The 22549-nt window shown below is 42.1% G+C and overlaps 2 protein-coding genes across 2 annotated transcripts; one reads left to right on the forward strand and one right to left on the reverse strand.

The window, feature by feature from the left end:
- The first annotated feature begins 8961 nt into the window (after nt 1-8961).
- On the forward strand, nt 8962-9945 carry LOC139024971 (uncharacterized). The gene has a single exon (XM_070439975.1). It carries the CDS (start codon nt 9265-9267, stop codon nt 9943-9945), a length of 681 nt encoding a protein of 226 aa, XP_070296076.1. The 5' UTR covers nt 8962-9264.
- A 6528-nt stretch (nt 9946-16473) lies between these two features.
- On the reverse strand, nt 16474-22529 carry LOC112072923 (GTPase IMAP family member 4-like). The gene is made up of 5 exons (XM_024140301.2): nt 22422-22529; nt 21606-21695; nt 18213-18284; nt 17434-18033; nt 16474-17176 (listed from the first exon to the last, which is right to left on the reverse strand). Exons 3-5 carry the CDS (start codon nt 18232-18234, stop codon nt 16509-16511), a joined length of 1290 nt encoding a protein of 429 aa, XP_023996069.2. The 5' UTR covers nt 18235-18284; nt 21606-21695; nt 22422-22529; the 3' UTR covers nt 16474-16508.
- Nucleotides 22530-22549: the final 20 nt, after the last annotated feature.

Raw genomic sequence — 22549 nt, forward strand, 5'->3', positions numbered from 1 at the left:
AAATACGGGCCCTGACTTGAGTCCGCTAATGCAGCACATTCTTTAGATTTGACATACAGTTTGCATATTCCACAACAACAACAGGGAAAGTGAAAGATGAAAAGAGGAACGTATGGTGAAAGAAAAGGAGAAATGGAAGAGTGGTCAGGATTATAAGGTGTCCTCCTGACACTCCACTGTGGTACCATGTGACTTATTTGAAGTCATATACAATTTATTTTAAACAGATGATCTTTCTTGACCTACAGAAGGCCCCACAAGGCCTTACAATAAGCTAGCTATTGACCCTACAAAAGGCTAACTAGCTTCCCTACAATAGGCTAGCTCGTGAGCCTACAATAGGCTAGCTAGCAACCCCACAACAGACTAGCCATATAGGGGCATTTTTTCTATCAGTGTGGATAGTTATTTTTTTATTTTTTAGGGGGAACTTCACACGTGTGCTTTGCTTGTTCTTTGAGGTCTAGGCCAAGTTACTGTGAAAGCACTGTTTGGCCAATCCTCTGAAAAGGGCTAAGTCTCAATCAGTTATTTCTGGGATTCCTCGCATCCTATCTCCTCTCCTCTTTGTCAACCCTATTAGAAGAGAAGGTCAAGGTCCCTCCACTTGGAACATATTATCCAATGAGTTTTGTGAAGGGGGCGAGGAGAGAGGATGCGAGGACTGAAGGAAGGATTAATTGAGACAGAGCTCCACAGTTTCAGAGATTTAAAAGGGAAATTCAATTAAAACATAATATGATCGAATATGAAGGGGGAAGAAAAACTTCCACATAGAGTATTATGACAGCAACAAAAAACTGTATATTTAAAGTGTCTTAGTACAACAGAATATACACATACATACCAGTATCTATAGTCATTAACTCTCATTATCTTAGCACAACCGATTGCACATGACATCTACCTACATGAACTATTACACAACTCTATAGCTCTACTCTATTCCACAGGAGGAGAGAAAGCTCAGATCCTTAGATCAGCCTTTCTTAAAGTATGGGTCGCGACGTGTCAGAGTAAATGTATCATTATTTCATTGATTTCTGGAATTGATTTGGCCAAGTGCAACTGAGCTCACTGTTCAGTGCGCTCTCTGCTTAGCAACTGTCTCTGCTTAGCAACGCTCTCTGCTTAGCAATGGTCTCTGCTTAGCAACGGTCTCTGCTTAGCAACGGTCTCTGCTCAGTTTAACAGCTGCGCGTGTGGGAGATGCTCGTGTGTTTCGCGGGTTACCGGACCCACAAGCTGCAGCGCTGTCGGTCAGCAGCAGATGATGCGCTTTCAGCCACTGACTTGTCATTCCTGCTCGCCATCACTCCAGTCCTGACTGAGCTCAATCGTCATGAAACGCAAATACAGCCATGAGTTTCTCTCTCTTGGTTTCATACAATCTTTGAGGAATAACAAGGCGCTCCCACAATGTGTTTTGTGCGGGGAAGTGCTGAGTAATGAGTCTCTCAAAACGAACAAGTTAATATAATGACACGTCCTGACCAAACATCCACAGAAATAAGGGAGTACTCTCTCTCATAGTAGTAGATGTGAGTTTCTCTTTCAAACAATCCCCTGGACTTGTACACAGCTATGTATCAATATTTACACATAGCTGTATATTTTCAGAACCTTGGGTCCCAAATAACATAGAATTTCTAATTTGTGTCTCAGGCTGAAAAAGTTTATGAACCCCTGCTTAGATACAGGGACAGGGTCAAAGGTGGCCCTCTGGTGGTTGTAGTACTAACTACAGGTGCAGCTGTAGTGTTGGTGACAGAGACCTGGGTGGATGTAGAACTAACTACAGGTACAGCTGTAGTGTTGGTGACAGAGACCTGGGTGGATGTAGTACTAACTACAGGTACAGCTGTAGTGTTGGTGACAGAGACATGTGGTGGATGTGTACTAACCACAGGTACAGCTGTAGTGTTGGTGACAGAGACCTGGGTGATGTAGACTAACTACAGGTACCAGCTGTTGGAGTTGGGTGACAAGACCTGGGTGGATGTTAGTACTAACTCCAGGTAACAGCTGTAGTGTGTGTGACAGAGACCTGGGGGGATGTAGTACTACTACAGGTACAGCTGTTGTGTTGGTGACAGAGACCTGGGTGGATGTAGTACTAACTACAGGTACAGCTGTAGTGTTGGTGACAGAGACCTGGGTGGATGTAGTACTAATCACAGGTACAGCTGTAGTGTTGGTGACAGAGCCTGGGTGGATGTAGTACTAAACTACAGGTACAGCTGTAGTGTTGGTGACAGAGACCTGGGTGGATGTAGTACTAACTACAGGTACAGCTGTAGTGTTGGTGACAGAAGACATGGGTGGATGTAGTACTAACTACAGGTACAGCTTTAGTGTTGGTGACAGAGACCTGAGTGGATGTAGTACTAACTACAGGTACAGCTGTAGTGTTGGTGACAGAGACCTGGTGTGATTTAGTCAACTACAGGTAACAGCTGTAGTGTTGGTGACAGAGACCTGGGTGGATGTAGTACTACTACAGGTACAGCTGTGTGTTGGTGACAGAGACCTGGTGGATGTAGACTAACTACAGGTACAGCTGAGTGTTTGGTGACAGAGACTGGGTGATGTAGTACTAACTACAGGTACAGCTGTAGTGTTGGTGACCAGAGACCTGGGTGGATGTAGTACTAACTACAGGTACAAGCTGTAGTGTTGGTGACAGAGACCTGGGTGGATGTAGTACTAACTACAGGTACAGTTGTATGGTTGGTGACAGAGACCTGGGTGGATGTAGTACTAACTACAGGTAAGCAGCTGTAGTGTTGGTGACAGAGACCTGGGTGATGTAGTACTAACTACAGGTACAGCTGTAGTGTTGGTGACAGAGACCTGGGTAGATGTAGTACTAACTACAGGTACAGCTGTAGTGTTGGTGACAGAGACCTGGGTGGATGTTGTACTAACTACAGGTACAGCTGTGGTTGGTACAGAGACCTGGGTGGATGAGTACTAACTACAGGTACAGCTGTAGTGTTGGTGACAGAGACCTGGGTGGATGTAGTACTAACTACAGGTACAGCTGTAGTGTTGGGACAGACCTGGGTGGATGTAGTACTAACTACAGGTACAGCTGTAGTGTTGGTGACAGAGACCTGGGTGGATTGTAGTACTAACTACAGGTACAGCTGTAGTGTTGTGACAGAGACCTGGGTGGAGTAGTACTAACTACAGGTACAGCTGTGTGTTGGTGACAGAGACCTGGTGGATGTAGTACTAACACAGGTACACTGTAGTGTTGTGACAGAGACTGGGTGGATGTAGAAGAACAGTTTTGTACAGAAATGATCAAACTCAAGTTCAAATGCTGGTAAACACTAAAACATTCAAATACAGTCAGCAAAAAATCGCAGCACCCCAATCCTCCAAACTACTTCCTGTGGAACGGTGATTGAGACTCAGCAGAAAAACAGAATCTCTAGTTTAAACTGACAGGTTTAGATATTTTTATTATGTTCATTAGATTCTGCGGGCTGTATTACTAGTATTATGTCTATTGTAAAGGGGAGTCATGCTGTAGTTCAAGTCTTATGTAAAATACAGAAATACATGCCCTCATACAGGAAATATTACATTCTTGACTCTCAAAATGTGCCTTATACCCAAGTGCATCTATGTGGTTGTCACTAAGAGTCACAAGCAAAATCTTTGTTCATCCTGTAAGTAGTTAATTAAGCTAAAGGACATTTCTGTACATCCTGTCTTATAAATTGTGAGAGGAGATAAGAGTTAATGTCTGGTGTTCTCTGTCTTGGCTGAAGAGCTTGGCTGCCCTCCAGTGTTACCAGGTAGAATGTCTTCTTTTTCCCCCTTTTTCCAGCCAGGCCAACTTTCACCCTTTGCCAGTTCTTCAAGAATTCTTTCTACTTTTTTCATGGTTTAATTTTGAGTGCCTTCTAGTGGCTGTAATAGTATGGTTAATCCCCTTAATTTGCCACGGTAAATGGCCATGGTTAGTTTTAAAAACACTTTGCATTGTACAGTCTACAATATTGAAAACGTAACGTACTTCTGTCAAGTCGGCCTTTTAATGTGTTGCATAATGCGGAAAAAATGTGTGCCTACATGACAACTGCATAAACTTTACAAAAAACATGTGATCAAAGGTCATGGAGTTTTGACTGCAGTCACAGATTATCCATTATATTGACCAGATACCCCAGTGACTTTAACAATGGAAAGAAATGTCTTAAAAAATAGAAGGCAGTCAGGAGGCAAGATCAGGTGGGACTATTCTAACCAATCAGAAGACAGACACACGTCTGAACAACAGGCACAACTCRGATATAAAATGTTTTTTCTCAAAGTTACCAGGATGTCACGTGTCCTACTTATATCAGTACACTCCTAACAACCTAAGCATTACGAAACTCAAATAAGCCACACGTAGCAAATACGCCTTCATTTTTTGTGAACCAAATTCAACACTCTTTCATTGACCTCCAAACAAACATTCCTCGCTTGGTGAGTGAAATAACTAAAAGCCACCTGCTGGAGAAGACAGATTTTGGGCTCAGTTATCCCTCTCTTCAACTCTTCCTCTCTGCTGCAGTCGACTGGAAGTTTGTGCAGTTGCTCTTCATCAACATCGTCTTGAAGCCAGCGCCTGCATTGTGGGAGGCTTCAGTCATGTTGTGTTTTTATTCCACCCACCAAACATGACCAAAGTGACTGAAACAGGAACCAACTTTGCCATGATTCATGTATGCAGTGGATATGTACAAATGAACATGATATTTGAGTATCTCTCGTTGTTTCAAACAGAAAGTACTTTACTTTACATAAACTATTACATTATACTGTTCAAATCAGAGGAGGCTGGTGGGAGGACCTATAGGAGAGAGGGCTCATTGTAATGGTTGAAATTTAATCAGTGGAATGTTACCAAACACGTAAAACACATGAAAACAACGTGTTTAACCTTTTTCCATTGATTCCATTCCAGCCACTACAATGAGCCCTTCCTCCTATAGCTCCTCCCATCAGCCTCCAGACAGACACACAGCAACACCTCCCTTCACTTCATCTTGCACTAATCGTTCATTTCATCTCTCACACACACTCATATGCCCTCTCTCTCCTTTCTCTCTCATAGAACTGTCTGGTGCGCTGTGAGAATGGTGTGTTCACTGCAGTAGTGGGAGACTTTAGTCTGGCAGAGAAGTTTCCAGACTACAGGTTAGTGCTGTGAGAAGTTTCCAGACTACAGGTTAGTGCTGTGAGAAGATTCCAGACTACAGGTTAGTGCTGTGAGAAGCCAGGACTACAGGTTAGTGCTGTGAGAAGATCCCAGACTACAGTTAGTGCTGTGAGAAGATTCCAGACTACAGGTTGCTGCGTGAGAAAGATCCAGACTACAGGTTAGCTGTGAGAAGATTCCAGACTACGGTTAGTGCTGTGAGAAGATTCCAGACTACAGGTTAGTGCTGTAGAAGATTCCAGACTACAGGTTAGTGTTTGTGAGAAGATTCCAGACTACAGGTTAGTGCTGTGAGAAGTTTTCAGACTACAGGTTAGTGCTGTGAGAAGATTCCAGACTAACGGTTAATGCTGTGAGAAGATTCCAGACTACAGGTTAGTGCTGTGAGAAGATTCCAGACTACAGGTTAGTGCTGTGAGAAGATTCCAGACTACAGGTTAGTGCGTGAGAAGATTCCAGACTCAGGTTAGTGTTGTGAGAAGATTCCAGACTACAGGTAGTGCTGTGAGAAGATTCCAGACTACAGGTTAGTGTTGTGAGAAGATTCCAGACTACAGGTAGTGCTGTGAGAAGATTCCAGACTACAGGTTAGTGTTGTGAGAAGATTCCAGACTACAGCTAGTGCTGTGAGAAGATTCCAGACTACAGGTTAGTGCTGTGAGAGAATTCCAGACTACAGGTTAGTGCTGTGAGAAGATTCCAGACTACAGGTTAGTGCTGTGAGAAGATTCCAGACTACAGGTTAGGGCTGTGAGAAGATTCCAGACTACAGGTTAGTGCTGTGAGAAGATTCAGACTACAGGTTAATGCTGTGAGAAGATTCCAGACTACAGGTTAGTGCTGTGAGAAGATTCCAGACTACAGGTTAGTGCTGTGAAAAGATCCAGACTACAGGTTAGTGTGTGAGAAGATTCCAGACTACAGGTAGTGCTGTGAGAAGATTCCAGACTACAGGTTAGTGTTGTGAGAAGATTCCAGACTACAGGCTAGTGCTGTGAGAAGATTCCAGACTACAGGTTAGTGTTTGTTGAGAAGATTCCAGACTACAGGCTAGTGCTGTGAGAAGATTCCAGACTACAGGTTAGTGCTGTGAGAAGATTCCAGACTACAGGTTAGTGCTGTGAGAAGATTCCAGACTACAGGTTAGTGCTGTGAGAAGATTCCAGACTACAGGTTAGTGCTGTGAGAAGATTCCAGACTACAGGTTAGTGCTGTGAGAAGATTCCAGACTACAGGTTAGTGCTGTGAGAAGATTCCAGACTACAGGTTAGTGCTGTGAAAGATTCCAGACTACAGGTTATTCTGTGAGAAGATTCCAGACTACAGGTTAGTGCTGTGAGAAAGATTCCAGACTACAGGTTAGTGTGTGAGAAAGTTCTCCAGATTACAGGAAGACTATATGACTGTCTCCCCATATTCCCATCATGACTGCCCATATAGCCTTAAATACATTGTACATTGTATTCTGTTTTTCTCTCCTGAAAAATCAAATGTTTCTATATTAATGTGTTATTTTCCTCTCCTCCAGTGGGGGCTGATCAGCAGCCTCTGGCTGTGGTGAGCTCCCCCTACTGGATGGCCCCGGAGGTGCTGAGATGAGAGGTCTATGATGAAAAGATACTAACAGTACTGTACTGTTTCCTGGCTGCTATCTCACTGGTCCGAGTGCATAATAAGAGGAAGCAAACACAGTAATGCAATACAGTAGTACTATGCTATAATGCAATTGGAAGGACAACTGTTCACAGTTGCTTGCGTGTTTTTCTGGTTGTGTCTAGTGGCTTGCTAATATGTATGTTTCTAGCAAAATGACCAGACTCTTCAAAGTGTATTATTGTGAATATGTCAGTGAGATGTTATTATATCAGATGTGATTGGCTGACTCTGACCCTAGGTGGATGTGTTTGACTATGGAATCATCCTGTGTGAGATCATGCCCAGATAGAGGCAGATCCGGACTTCCTACCTCGCACTTAGGCAGGCGCACACACACACACACACAGACAGACACACACCAGACAGACAGACAGACAGACAAGACAGACAGACAGACAGACAGACAGACAGACAGACAGACAGACAGACAGACAGACAGACAGACAGACAGACAGACAGACAGACAGACAGACACAGACAGACAGACAGACAGACAGCAGACAGACAGACAGACAGACAGACAGACAGACAGACAAAGACCCAACCCAAGTGTATGACAGGCACACAGTTAACCAATGTTTTTCCGTTTTACACGATCACACAACCCTAAATCAAGGCTTTAATACTATCACACAACAAACGGACAGTGTATGAACAAACCCTTAACCCAGTGCTTCTCAATTTTTTTCTGTTACGCCCCCCCCTAGGAAGAAGTAAACATTTCGCGCCCCCCCAACTCTCCGCCGCTACTGTAAATAGTATCATTTGTCTATAAAATTGTTATAGGTACACCTCTGCATAACATTGTATCCTTATTAACATTAAAGAAAAAGAAAAAAGAAAGAAGTATAGATCAACTTACAACAAAGAATAACTTTATTAACATTGTTTTATAGTCTGTAACAGAAAAGACTTAAAGTGCATCACTTTGCCTGAAAAAACAAAACAAATTCAAGCCTTATTTAAACTGTAAATATTTTTTGACCATTAGATACTGAAAAATTAAATAAAATATAATCAATAAATAATAATTAATTCAAATTGATCAGCAACATTAACTCAGGAGCACAATATATGAAACACTTTAACCTATAACTTAACCTAACTTAACCTAAGTTAACCTAACTTATAAAACAAAAATGAATAAAACAATTTGTGCTGATTTTTTAAAATCAAAATGAGGAAGTCAGGATTAATGGCTACAATGAGAACGTTTTGCAAAGCAGGACGATTGTTGGCAATATTCGGCACGTTTTCGCTGAAAAAACTCAAGCGGCTTATCAGCGTAATTGGGGTGTAATGTCTTTAAGTGACGCCTTCATTTATTTGGCTTCATGCTGTCCGCTGCCAACATTTTTAGACACAGTAAACATACTGGTCTTTCCTCGTCTCCCACCGTAGTCACAGTGAAGCCAAGCGCTACATACCCGTCGTCATATTTCCTCGTCTTAGCTTTCGGGAGACTTACGTTTGTCTCATTATCTCCGTCTCTCTCCGCCTTTCTTTTCATCCCTGTTAAATATTTTTTCCATGGTGTCTCTTAAGGGTTTGTTATCTGCACTTCATATCTCCTGCTGTGTGCTCTTGTTCGGTGCAAAAAAAAACTACTCCCTGCGGCAAAAAAAAGCATGTTCCCCGGGGTCACACGCGCCCCCCCCTGGCATCGCTCCGAGCCCCCCCAGGGGGGCGCGCCCCACTATTTGAGAAGGGCTGCCTTAACCCAACCCTTTCACCACCACTGCACAACCCCAGTAGGTCTACTGTCAAATAGCACCATAGAACTATTTTCTTCCACTTTGACCCATAAAAGAAGTACCGGTCCTTTCCCTTATTGAACATAATCACATGTAACTGCTGTGGAGGACTTGAGTATTGAATCAATGCAGTACATTGTAGAGGTTCCATTCTTGTTTTAATGTTTAATGAGTAGAACTCTATCACAGTGTGTGTCTCCATTGAGTAAATACTGTGTAGAAATACAACATGTATATATTTTTAACCTAGGCAGACAAACTAATTTACAGCTAGTCGGCTACATTAAAAGATGATGATGATGGTTTTCTGTGTGTGCAGGACTTTGGGCTAGACGTTGGCTGCCTTTGAGAACCTGGTRGGTGACTATCGGACACCATTCCTCAACCTTGCAGTCCTCTGCTCTAATTTAAGATACAATAACAGACAGACTGACAGACAGACATAATTGCATGCATCCATGACTCTGTGTACATACTTAGTGTAAATGCATAGATTGACAACCTAAAATCACAGACCTTCACCTCTCCCTACGCTGCCAGTCCCTCCCCTGCACCCCCGAGCTGGGGCGACCCCTCTCCCCCCTCTTGCGGGACCCCGACCTGCAGAGCTTGGGTAAAGACGAGGAAGAGGAGATGGAGGAGGATGAAAGGAAGAAGAATAAAGGAGGGATGGTGGAGGATGAAAGGAGGAAGGAGAAGGGAGGGATGGTCGGGAATGAACGGAGGAAGGAGAAGAGAGGGATGGTGGAGGATGAAAGGAGGAAGGAGAAGGGAGGGATAGTGGAGGATGAAAGGAGGAAGGAGAAGGGAGGGATGGTGGAGGATGAAAGGAGGAAGGAGAAGGGAGGGATGGTGGAGGACGTGTCAGATGATTCAGGGCTGCTTCTGTACCTGGACATGGTGTCTCTGGAAGAGGAAAGTTTTTCTCTGGGGGAGCCTATGGACTGCAGCAGGTCTCCTGACACACTAGAGGGCGCTGTCCCTACACCAGGGAGACGTCTCCTACACCCAGCCTTGTCCTCTTCCTCCCTGTTTCTGCAGCCTAACGGCTGGTGCCACCCAGTCTCCAATGCCCCTTCCTCCCTCCCTCCTCTCCCCCGTCTGGACAACAACAACATCTCGGCGATGGTGGTCATCGGCCGTCCGATTGGCTGGAGGGCTAGCGGCTACCGCGCCGCAATCCCGGGCCKCCCTGCTGGCCCCGCCCCTGAGCAAGATGAGGTGATTTCCTGTCTGGGCTGGTATCTGATTGGTCTGAGTTTTCCGTCCATGTGTGTGAAGGGGATGCCGACTCCTTGTCGCATTCTGCCCTGACGACCCTACCGGAACCTTAACGGGGTTCGCTTCAGTTGCTACCTCAATCAAGGGACTGCTTTGTTGTGGGGCGAACGGTCTCGCACCTCCAACCGCGCCTTGTTGTGCCTGGGCTGAGCCGGAGGCACAGACTGACTGACCAACAACAACAGTGACATTACTGAGACTTTGACTGGTTCTGTCCGGTGATGCTTTTACTATTTAATATTACTATTAGGAACTGGGGAGCTGATGATGTTGAGGAAGACGATGATGATGAATTACTTCAACTGCTACCTGAAGGATGAGCAGCTTGTCTTTGTGTGAATGACTTATTTTATTCTACAGTGTGTGTGTGTGGGTGTGTGATTGAAGAGGTAGGGGTATGGGTAGTAACAGAATGGGAAACCAGAAGTGGGTTATTGATGTGAGATCTTATATATTGGTTGTTGACCTGGAGCCATTTGATAACTGCAGTGTGTCACTGGTTTGTTGACTCACTTTCTACACTCTGAATCTTTCTATTTGATTCCTACTAATGATTCTTCACTGGTCTGGGTGGTGTATTGAATTTGTATTGAATTCAAACAGGTGCTTCTTCTTCCCTCAAACCTCAGTGTTCTTCCAAAACCCACTATGATCCACGTATCCTCTCAGTGTTCTTCCCATAACCCCCTTTGATCCAGGTTTCCTCTCAGTGTTCTTCCCATAACCCACTTTGATCCAGGTATCCTCTCAGTGTATTTAAACAGCTTGTGTAACTTTGAAACAGAATGAAAACAAATTCTCCTTATTGACTTATTGTACTGATTATTCCACCCAAAGTTGCGTGTGTGTGTGTGTCAGAGGAAGAGAAATAGTATGTATGTGACTCACAAAATGACAAACGTTTGTCCCCTGATGTCTGTTTTGACATGTCAATGGTTTGCTGGTCATTTCCCCGTACATGTGTGTGAGATTAGAGAACTGTGTGCAATAATTTATTATAAAGTGAGTGAGGTGTACTTAGTCTTAACAAAAACGTTTCTACAGTATTGATGTTTATCACTGCTCTCTTGATTTCATAGGGCTGCTGGTTCCTTGCCTGTAATGTCTGAAATGGCACCCTATTCCCTACATAGCGCACTACATTGACCAAGGCCCCATGGCTCCTGGTCAAAAGTAGTGCACTTTATAGAGAATAGGGTTCCATTTAGTTTGTGGACCAAAGAGCTAAAGGTGTTTTTGTATCCTGTATGCTGGCCTGGAGAACACAGACAAACCAGGCCACTGTGGCTCACATGGCTGTTTCTCATTACTCTTAAATGGCTTCCTTTCCTCATCCCCCTTCCTTCTAGGAGAAGCTATACATGACCTGACCAGGGAAAAGTCCAGGCTTTAGTTATAGACCTGGAGGTTTTCCTAGTCAGGTCACTTGGTCAGGAAATCACCCCGGCCAAATTCATATCATATCAACTGATGTGAGGGGACTTTTAAAGGTTTATGACTATTTGGCTATAGCTATTAAAATGTATAACCAGTTCTAACCACTTTATTAACATTTATAACCAGTTCTAACCACTTAATCTATCTAGTGATATGTAGGAAAAAAGGAAGAGTAAAGATAAACCAGAGTTTTTTAATATATTTTTCTTAGTTCACCTTTATTTAACCAGGTGGGCCAGTTGAGAACAAGGTCTAATTTACAACTGCGACCTGGCCAAGATAAACAAAGCAGTGCACATTTGTGGCCTGCTGGAGGTCATTTTGCAGGGCTCTGGCAGTGCTCCTCTTTCACAAAGGCGGAGGTAGCGGTCCTGCTGCTGGGTTGTTGCCCTCCTACYGCCTCCTCCACGTCTCCTGATGTACTGGCCTGTCTCCTGGTAGCGCCTCCATGCTCTGGACACTACGCTGACAGACACAGCAAACCTTCTTGGCCACAGCTCGCATTGATGTGCCATCCTGGATGAGCTGCACTACCTGAGCCACTTGTGTGGTTGTAGACTCCTTCTCATGCTACCACTAGAGTGAGAGCACCGCCAGCATTCAAAAGTGACCAAAACATCAGCCAGGAAGCATAGGAACTGAGAAGTGGTCTGTGGTCACCACCTGCAGAATCACTCCTTTTTTGGGGTGTCTTGCTAATTGCCTATAATTTCCACCTTTTGTCTATTCCATTTGCACAACAGTATGTGAAATTTATTGTCAATCAGTGTTGCTTCCTAAGTGGACAGTTTGATTCACAGAAGTGTGATTGACTTGGAGTTACATTGTGTTGTTTAAGTGTTCCCTTTATTTTTTTGAGCAGTGTATATATATTACCCTTTATTTAACGAGGCAAGTCAGTTAAGAACAATTCTTATTTACAATAACAGCCTACCTACAGGGTCAGCCATAGTAGCATGGCCCCTGGAGCAAATTAGGGTTAAGTGCCTTGCTCAAGGACACCGACAGGTTTTTCAAACCAGCGACCTTTTGGTTACTGGCCCAACGCTCTAACCGCTAGGCTACCTGCCGCCACAAATGAGACTTAGCATTCTATTGAATAGCTGCTGAGTGCAAACTGAGGATGGCTCAACATCCACCGGCCCCTCCCATTAGGCAAGATTAGACAACCGTAACAGCGACACTTGAATTTGGGGCAGCATTTTGCAATTGGCTGCCGCCCTCCGGCGCCCCAGATCGGCTACAAACCGCCGGCGCACCAGACACCAGCTCAAAGCCTTGCTGCAGTTCCCGCCTCCACCCCATTCCCGCTTCTCCCGAAGTTCTCTCCCACTATCCTTGTAGCTAAGGTGACGTGTGTGTTTATATGGATTATCCAATTGTGAAACATTAATCAAATGAATTTGCCGATTTAAATGATTTGAGTTTTTAAAAATGTATTTTAAGTGTGAGGAAAATTTGCTACCATGTCTAAGAGACAAAAACTATAAGGAAGCTACTTACAGCTACTTTTTTTTTAACTAATGAGAAATGAGGCACAATCTCTAATGCAAAAAATTCCCTGCTGAATTTTTGCAGCGGTGAGTTTTGACCTTTCACAAGCAGCGGCTCAATTGAACTCAACCAGTTATTCCTCCAAGACCACCGCTCTGATGCAGCTTTCGCTGGCACATTAGCAAGCGCAAAAGAGTTGGCAGAGAAGATGGGTATTGAGCCCTGTTTCCCAGTGCACGTTCCATCCCATGACTGAGCATGAGCCTGTGACCGAACCTCAGCAGAACTTCTAAGCACATTTCTTTCATTTGCAGCCTATAATATTCAAGGAGACAAACAAATAGACTTTGCTATTCTGTCCCTATTAATTGAGCCTTCTGCTTTCTTTTAAACCAAGGCAGCTTTTAGGGAAGCACTTCTGTTTTTGGGTTATGCAATGGACGAGTAGCCTGCAGTTTAACTTACATTTTTCTGCCTCAGTAGAGCGTCTGTCTGGGTGGAAATGTCACTTTTGAAAGCGCCATGCTTAGATTCTTAAGGATGTTTAAGATTTAATTATTTACAAGCAGCATTGCAAAAAATACACTGGTTTGACATTGGAGAAATATGGCCTTTGACTTGGGCTGCTATTATGTTCTGTTTGACTTTTAGCGGAGAAAAATATTGTCCCAAAGCCAAACTTACTTCAGGGGGTGGGAATATGCATATTTTTTTGTCTCGCCTAGGGCGGCAGAACGTCCAGGAACGTCTTTGAAGTGACTCACAATAATACATAAATGAAAGACTGAAAAGAACAATACAAATATACAGAAACTAACATCTTGTATGCAACAAGGTACCAAAGTAATATGCAAAAAACAAAGAAAATGCAAAGCAATACTTTTTGACCTAAATGGAAGTGTTATGTTTGGAGCAAATCCAACAAAACATATTCTGCCTCCTTATTTTCAAGCATGGTGGTGGCCATCATGGAATGGTATGCTTGACATCTGCAAATACTGGAGTTTTTCAGGAATTTTGAAAATAATAATGGCCAAATATTGCACAATACAGGTGTCCAAAGCTCGTAAGAGACTTATCCAAAAAGACTCACAGCTGTAATCACTGAAAAAGGTGTTTAACGTGTATTGACGCAGGGGGGAGGGTGATACTTATCTAATCAAGGTATATCAGTATTTGATTTTTCATTAATCTATTTTTTTTTTTTTACACTTTGACAGAGTATTTTGTGTAAATTGTTGACCAAAAAAATGTCAATTAAATACATTTAACATAATAAATAAAAATAATAAATGTGAAGAAATCCAAGAACGGGTGTTGACAGTCTTCAAACAACATGGCATATTACAAAACGCATAGGAAAAAATACTTCATTTGGTCATATTTGTGCTTCATTTTATTAACGCTCTACACAATGTATTATTTCAACACCATGTGTTTGGGCAGAATCAATCTGCCTTACAGTTCCTTTTCTCCGTGAACAATACTGAAAAATACTTTTTCTGACAAACATTGCATAATGTATGCTGCCAACTTGTATACCACCTGGACAGACATACAACATATGAAATTCGTTTTATCATAACAAACCAGCAATACATCAAATATGTGATGATGTCCCTTCCACAAAGGGTGGTTGGTCCTTCAACAGTTTTAACATCCATTAAAATGTCAATACCATCTGAATTTTCCTTGGAAACTGCAGAATAACAGTGCTGATACCTTTTACTCTGTCCACTGCATTGCTTTTTGCAGTTCCTACTCCAGTTGCAGCTGCTGCACCACTTCAAGTCCTAAAAATGGAGCTTGTTGCTCCTGCTCCCAATAATCCTACATGCATGTGCAGACTGTGGCGGAAGAATCAGAATTAGTTGGGTAACATAGATAATTAAGATGTCTTATCTGCATAATATGCTTATATGATATGTATTAGGATGTATCCCTTCAGACTCTGATGTTAGCAGTTGCACTTCCTCCCTCAACTGGGGCTCAGTCACCTGGGACTCAGAGAGGGGAGAATCAGGCTTGTCTTTCACATGTCCCTGGTGCTATGCAGAATATCAGAAAGAGGACAGGAGGGAACATTGTCTTCATATGGGAATGTGTCTTTACCTGTTCTTAAACCATGTGAAGGATGGCGTGATTAATGGGAACCAATTACTTGTCTCCACAATGTCTGTGCGTCATCACTCCCTCCTTCCCATTGGGGGAGGTGTATGGCAGTGTCTGGAAACATTGTATGTCCTCTCTGATCTTACACTTATCCTGGGATAGTGTATGACCTAGAGGCTCACTCCCCTCATTGAGCTTGTCCAGGAGTGGGGTCAAGAAGGGGTTTACTTGAGATGGGGTATCTGGAGTTGACAATATTTTATGCCATTGGATGAGTTGGTGTTTTTGTGCTATGAAGTACCAGGGACGAGATCTGAACCTCGACTAGGCCAAACTGAACGATAATATATCGAATGCTATCTGGCTACGGGAACTTCTTTCTCATCTAAGCTGTGTTTTGCAATATTCCACTTGTGATTTCATGAAATTATATTTATGATTACCCTCTGGCCTAGGCTACGCTATGCTAGTCAGGGTTTTTAATGACAGAAAACCCAGATCCGGGAGTGGGTAGCAATGAAAGGTAAAAGTCTCACCTTGTGACCGGTTCCAAACATTGTGGTTTGTTATGTAGACTGGGGTGATCTTTCTATAAAAGATCTCAGTAGCCTTTGTGTTGTGCTCTCAACGGATCATCAGACGGTGGTGATTCGTTGACAAGTCATTGCTATTGCAAAGCTCTCACTATCAGATTTGGTTTAAGTATAACTCTGACTTGTGTGATAAGTTTGTCTCTCCTCATTTGATGATACAGAAATTAACTCCACAAAATATAATTTTTTTCCTCCTCACGTCTTTCTCTCCTTACATCTTTTTCTCTCCTCAAGTTTTTCTCTCCTCACGTATTTTTCTCTCCTCACGTATTTTCTCTCCTCACGTATTTTTCTCTCCTCACGTATTTTTCTCTCCTCATGTATTTTTCTCTCCTCAAGTTTTTTTCTCTCTTCACGTCTTTTTCTCTCCTCACGTCTTTTCTCTCTTCTGTCTTTCTCTCTCTTCCTGTCTTTCTCTCTCCTCCTCACATCTTTTTCCTCCTCCTGTCTTTCTCTCTCCTCCTGTCTTTCTCTCTCCTCCTCACATCTTTTTCTCTCCTTCTGTCTTTCTCTCTCCTCCTGTCTTTCTCTCCCTCCTCACATCTTTTCTCTCCTCCGTCTTTCTCTCCTCCTGTCTTTCTCTCTCCTCCTGTCTTCTTCCTCCCCACATATTTTCTCTCCTCCCCACATCTTTTTCTCTCCTCCCCACATCTTTTTCTCTCCCCGTCACATCTTTTCTCTTCTCCTCAAGTATTTTTCTCTCTTCTCACGTATTTTCTCCTCTTCCTCACGTCTTCTCTCTCCTCCTCCCGTCTTTCTCTCTCCACAAGATTTTTCTCTCCTCCTCCCGTCTTTCTCTCTCCTCCTCCCGTCTTCTCTCTCTACAAGTATTTTTCTCTCCTCCTCACGTCTTTTTCTCTCCTCCTGTCTTTCTCTCTCTTCCTGTCTCTCTCTCCTCCTCACATATTTTTCTCTCCCCCACGTCTTTTTCTCTCCCCCCTACGTATTTTTCTCTTCTCCTCACCGTATTTTTCTCTCACGTCTTTTTCTCTCCTCCTCCCGTCTTTCTCTCTCCACAAGTATTTTTCTCTCCTCCTCACATCTTTCCCTCTCCTCCTCCCGTCTTTCTCTCTCCTCCTCCCGTCTTTCTCTCTCCTTCTCACGTCTTTCGCTCTCCTCCTTCCATCTTTCTCTCTCCTCCTCACATCTCTCTCTCTGCTCAAGTCTTTTTCTCTCCTCCTCACTTCTGTTTCTTACCACATATCTACAGCTCCACAGCTCCTCAAATATTTCCATCTCCTCAAGTCTTTTTCTCTCCTCCTCAAGTCTTTTTCTCTCCTCCTCAAGTCTTTCTCGCTCCTCCTCAAGTCTTTCTCGCTCCTCCTTAAGTCTTTCTCGCTCCTCCTTAAGTCTTTCTCGCTCCTCCTCACGCCTGTTTCTCCACAGAGGTCCATAGATCCTCGGCATCTTAAACATTATTTCCATTTCCTTATATTCTTGTCTCTCCTTGTCAAGTCGTTTCCTCTCCTCCTCAAGTCTTTTTATTTCCTCCAGTCGTTTTACATCATAATCCATAATGTCCTCCATTACTGATAGATATGTAAAACCGTCGGTTACGATAAGTATTCCCCGGTCCAATTCTTTCTCGACAATCCAAAAGCTCAGCCCCGTCTTCATTGAGATGTATTCTAAAGCAAAGAGACATGATTTAATTGTAGCGTTATTGACACTTCATCCAGCTGTTTTTGATGGAACACTGATCATTTGTCAGTAGGACTAGATTGTATTTTCCTGTATTTTCCTATTTTTTTACATCATAAAGGTATTTATTTCATATTTTTATTTAACCGTGCAGGCAAGTCAGACGATTTGATTAATAGGATCACCATTCTAAGTTGTTATTGACCAGCAAGTTAAATCTAAATCAGACAGAGCACTAACTTACCACTCATCTTTGCTCCGAATGAAACAAAGTAGTACGATCTGTTATGTACCACAGTCCGCATTCTGTTGATCTTCTCAAACAGTTCTGTCACCTGGCTTGAAGGACCAGACTCATTGTTGAACACATGGTATCTCTGACCATATCTCTGAACAACTTGCCCCAGTGGTTCACCTGCTTTCTGGATATAGTCTTTTATCGATGTACGTTTCAACATGTCTCCATGTGTGAAGAGTATCATGGTGAACTCTCTCACTTCCTCACCAAATATGTCCTCCATCTTTTGTACAGCTGCATTCTGTTCCTTTGTGAACCTGCCCAGCTGGATCACCAGCAGGAAGATATTGATGATTTTGTATGTTTTGTTCTTTAAGGATAGAAACAGTTTGTAACTGGACACCTCAGCACAGTCTAGTCCAGGAGTGTCCACGAGAGCTATCTTCCTCCCACAAACAACTTCTGTCTTCCTCTCACAAGTCTTTGTCACAGTTGAGAAACTACACGATGATTTGAACTCCTCCCTGCTTAGGATGGTGTTTCCTGAAGCACTCTTCCCACATCCAACTTTCCCCACCAGTACAATCTCTATAAGACAATCAGGATCTAAAACACAAACAGTGCATGTAAATAATACATAGTCAACTCAAACATTTACTAAAATAAACTGACAGAAATATATATTTTGCTAGAAAAGACAGATGGTTAAGATGAAGAAGAGAGAACAAAGAAATTACTTTGGAATTTTGTTCTCAATGTCTGATAATTGTGACTAGTTGTCTTACCAGATAAGGGAGCCTGTGCCATATCATCTCTCTCTGCACATCACCAGGGATGCACCATGTTACAGATAGTCACTGCAACAAAGTAAGCAGGTGCAAAATTGGGATTCATCTACATTTGTATTTTGAATTAATGCAAGAGCCGTGCTTTAAATGTTTGACCTCTAGGCTCCTCACCAACGTAATAATGTTTTAAATGCAGTAGATTTTTAAATTTTTTTATTTAACCTTTATTTAACCAGGAAGGGCTCATTGAGATTTAAAATCTCTTTTTCAAGAGCGTCCTGGCCAAGATAGGCAGCACCAAGTCATTACAAAAAATTACAGACAGACAACAAAAAAAACTACAAGTAATCTAGTAAAAACCATTGAGTTCACAAGAGTATAACAATATCAAAAACAGCAAATTAAAAACATTGACAGGTCAGGGAATCAGCCTCAAAATCCTTCATCAGTGATTTAAAAACACCAATCGGGACAAGTTCTTCCAGTTTAGAATTATTTTGTAAGGTGTTCCAAGACGATGGCGCAGAGTACATAAAAGACCTTTTACCAAATTCAGTTAGGACATTTGGAACAGATTTACTCCCAGTGGTAGGCTAAACCAAATATTGTTCTTGCTGTTTAAAAAAAATATTTACACTACCGTTCAAAAGTTTGGGGTCACTTAGAAATGTCCTTGTTTTTTTAAAAGAAAAGCAAATTCTTTGTCCATTAAAATAAAATCTAATTTATCAGAGATACAGTGTAGACATTGTTAATGTTGTAAATGACTGTTGTAGCTGGAAACGGCTGATTTTTTACGTAATATCTACATAGGCGTGCAGAGGCCCATTATCAGCAACCATCACTCCTGTGTCCCAATGGCACGCTGTGTTAGCTAATCCAAGTTTATCATTTTAAAAGGGTAACTGATCATTAGAAAACCCTTTTGCAATTATGTTAGCACAGCTGAAAACTGTTGTCCTGATTAAAGAAGCAATAATACTGGCCTTCTTTAGACTAGTTGAGTTTCTGGAGCATCAGCAGTTGTGGGTTCGATTACAGGCTCAAAATGGCCAGAAACAAAGACCTTTCTTCTGAAACTCGTCAGTCTATTCTTGTGCTGAGAAATGAAGGCAATTCCATGCGAGAAATTGCCAAGAAACTGAAGATCTTGTACAATGCTGTGTACTACTCTCTTCAAAGAACAGCACAAACTGGTGCTAACCAGAATAGAAAGAGGAGTGGGAGGCCCCGGTGCACAACTGAGCAAAAGGACAAGTACTTTAGAGTGTCTCGTTTGAGAAACAGAAGCCTCACAATTCCTCAACTGGCAACTTCATTATGTTAGATTCTGGGTTAAACTGGGAACATTGTTACACTCAGAAGGATAGTATCTAACAGTGAAAGATACTGTTTTTTACATCAGAAGTTAATAGATGGCTTTGGAATGTGTAGGGGAGATGGGTGGAGACCTTAGAACCTAACAATGTCACTGAGGGAGAGAGGGTAATGTATAACGTTTACATTATATCAGGATATGCTATGGTTAGCCATCAGGGATCCTATGGGTGGGATCCTCTGGGAGGAAAAGAGACACAGTCTGGTACCAATCACCKTGACAGCCTTGAGTTGGGGAGGAGTGAGAACTTTGGGGTAGAGGTCAGGTTAGATGAAGTGAGGAAGAACAGATATCACTAAGGTTCTGTCTAGCAACAGAGATGCATTGGCTGTTTAGAGGTGTAGGAGGAGACTCAGCATAGGAGAAAGGATTAAATATCAGTGCTTGTGTGAAATGTCGTTTGTCTGAATGCAGCTGTATCGACCCTTTGGGAAGAATTAAACTTGGTTAAGCTTCTCTAGTGTCCATTGAGTTTTTTACTCTGAAAATATCAACCTAACAATTAAATAGTACCCTCAAAACACCAGTCTTAACATCAACAGTGAAGAGGCAACTCCGGGATGCTAGCCTTCTAGGCAGAGTTCCTCAGTCCAGTGTCTGTGTTCTTTTGCCCATCTTAATAATTACATTTTTTGGGCCAGTCTGAAATATGGCTTATTCTTGGCAACTCTGCCTAGAAGGCCAGCATCCCGGAGTTGCGCCTCCACTGTTGACGTTGAGACTGTTGTTTTGCGGGTACTATTTAATGAAGCTGCCAGTTGAGGACTTGTGAGGCATCTGTTTCTTAAACTAGATACTTTAATGTACTTGTTCTCTTGCTCAGTTGTGCACCGGGGCCTCCCACTACTCTTTATATTCTGGTTAGAGACAGTTTACGCTGTTCTGTGAAGGGAGTAGTACACAATGGTTTACGTGATCTTCAGTTTCTTGGCAATTTCTCGCATGGAATAGCCTCCATTTCTCAGAATAAGAACAGACTGATGAGTTTCAGAAGAAAGTCTTTGTTTCTGGCCCTTTTGAGCCTGTAATCAAACCCACAAATGCTGATGGTCCAGATACTCAATTAGTCTAAAGAAGGACAGTTGTATTGCTTCTTTAATCAGGACAACCGTTTCAGCTGTGCTAACAATTTCAAAAGGGTTTTCTAATGATAAATTAGCCTTTTAAAATGATAAACCTGGATTAGCTAACACAGCGTGCCATTGGGACACAGGAGTGATGGTTGCTGATAATGGGCCTCTGCACGCCTATGTAGATATTCCTTAAAAAATCTGCCGTTTCCAGCTACAATTGTCATTTACAACATTAACAATGTCTACACTGTATTTCTGATTAATTTGATGTTATTTTAAATGGACAAAAAAAATTGTTTTACTTTCAAAAACAAGGACATTTCTAAATGACCTCAAACTTTTGAACTGTGGTGTGTGTTTAGACAATAAATAAGCAAAACATCTTCTATTTTGAAGTGTAACATTTCTTGTAATTGAAAGACCTTGTCCTTAAAGTGACAACCAGCAGTTGAAACAATAAAGTGTCCTCCCAGCCCATTTCTGTAAGAAACTGAGGGATGGGGCTGGAAAAATGTGACCACTCTCAAATTCATAGACAGAGCAATGGATGCAAGGATTGACCATCCATTCATGATAAGAAATTATATTGTTTTGGCAATGTTGAGGCTATTTGTTTAAATGGATGCAAGAATTGACCATCCATCCATGATTAAAAAAAATATATATATATTGTTTTGGCCATGTTGAGGCTATTTCTTTAAATGCCCTTTGTTTACACATTTTGGAGTAAAACAAGCTTCTATTTTGGGTTCTGATGGTGTCTGACAGTTGAACTAAGCTCATGAGGCATTTACAAGTTATATTCTTCAAGAATCAGTGGGTACATTTCAAATAACTTATAAGTCTAAAAATGAATGTAGCAACAACAGATTGCCCCTTTAAGCTGAACAAATAATTGAAATGTAGCTTGTGGCTAGCCCAAGTGGCTATTGGGCTTACCTTGAAGTTGTTTGTAATGTTGGGCGACTTTGTCCTCTTGAAAATGTCCAAACTTACAGGTTACAATGAAAATGCGTCATGTACAATTGTCTGAAATGACAAGCATTTAGAATTAAAACATGTAAATGTAAAGTTATTAGGTACAAGAAACACCAGGGAGATACAATTACCTTCATCAACTTTTGGTACAATGAGAACACTAAACTCAGTGGACTGAGCCCTTGTTACATATTAGCTGTTTGCTTAACAACTACACAAGGCAATTTGCAACTGTAAGCAACTTCACATAGCCACCCAGAAAAAAGGAAGACGGACATCCAGACTTCAGGTTGAATTGTTTTTTAGCTGCAGTAAAATATCAAACAGTGATGACAGGACGGTCACAGACACACGTTCACAGGTTAGGTAGGACATGATATATCTTTTAGATAGGAGCTACAGTAACGATACATGCCCTCAATGTGAAGTTACATCAATCCATAAATACAGAGCACAGGTACAACCCTTTTCATATAAACCTTTTAAGGTAACGTTATTAAGAAAAAGCATTGAATTACCAATAAATAACTTGCTAGCAACAGCTAGTGTGACATTAAAGCGCACTGACTGACAGTGCTAGTTAGCGTGTAATTATCATGGCAAGCTAGCAAACACTTGATTAACTTGTCGAAATAGGCTTTAAATACATTAACGGCAACAAAAACTATATACATAGTCACATTCGATAATGACTTTGGGATATATGAACCGGTTTTCAAAAGACTATTGTGTTATAGTTTTAAACAGCTTTTATCTACAGAGGAAATAGACACGAACCTGCTCTCAGAATATCTCTCTCAGACTGAAGAGCAGGCAGACCAACTTTCCAAATAGGGGAGAAGCACTCAAAACCCAATAGTTGTTCTTTCAAGGAAAATAATGCAAAAAAGGTCAGTCTGAAGACC

Source organism: Salvelinus sp. IW2-2015, unplaced genomic scaffold (assembly GCF_002910315.2).
Source record: "Salvelinus sp. IW2-2015 unplaced genomic scaffold, ASM291031v2 Un_scaffold2088, whole genome shotgun sequence".
NCBI lineage: Eukaryota > Metazoa > Chordata > Actinopteri > Salmoniformes > Salmonidae > Salvelinus > Salvelinus sp. IW2-2015.

Excerpts from the sequence above, each read along its gene's own strand:
- LOC112072923 (XM_024140301.2), bottom strand. The coding sequence starts at position 18,234 with ATGGCACAGGCTCCCTTATCTG. Across the intron at positions 18,034-18,212 it reads GGCACAGGCTCCCTTATCTG|ATCCTGATTGTCTTATAGAG; the intron begins GTAAGACAACTA and ends TTTGTGTTTTAG. Across the intron at positions 17,177-17,433 it reads ATTCGGAGCAAAGATGAGTG|AATACATCTCAATGAAGACG; the intron begins GTAAGTTAGTGC and ends TCTTTGCTTTAG.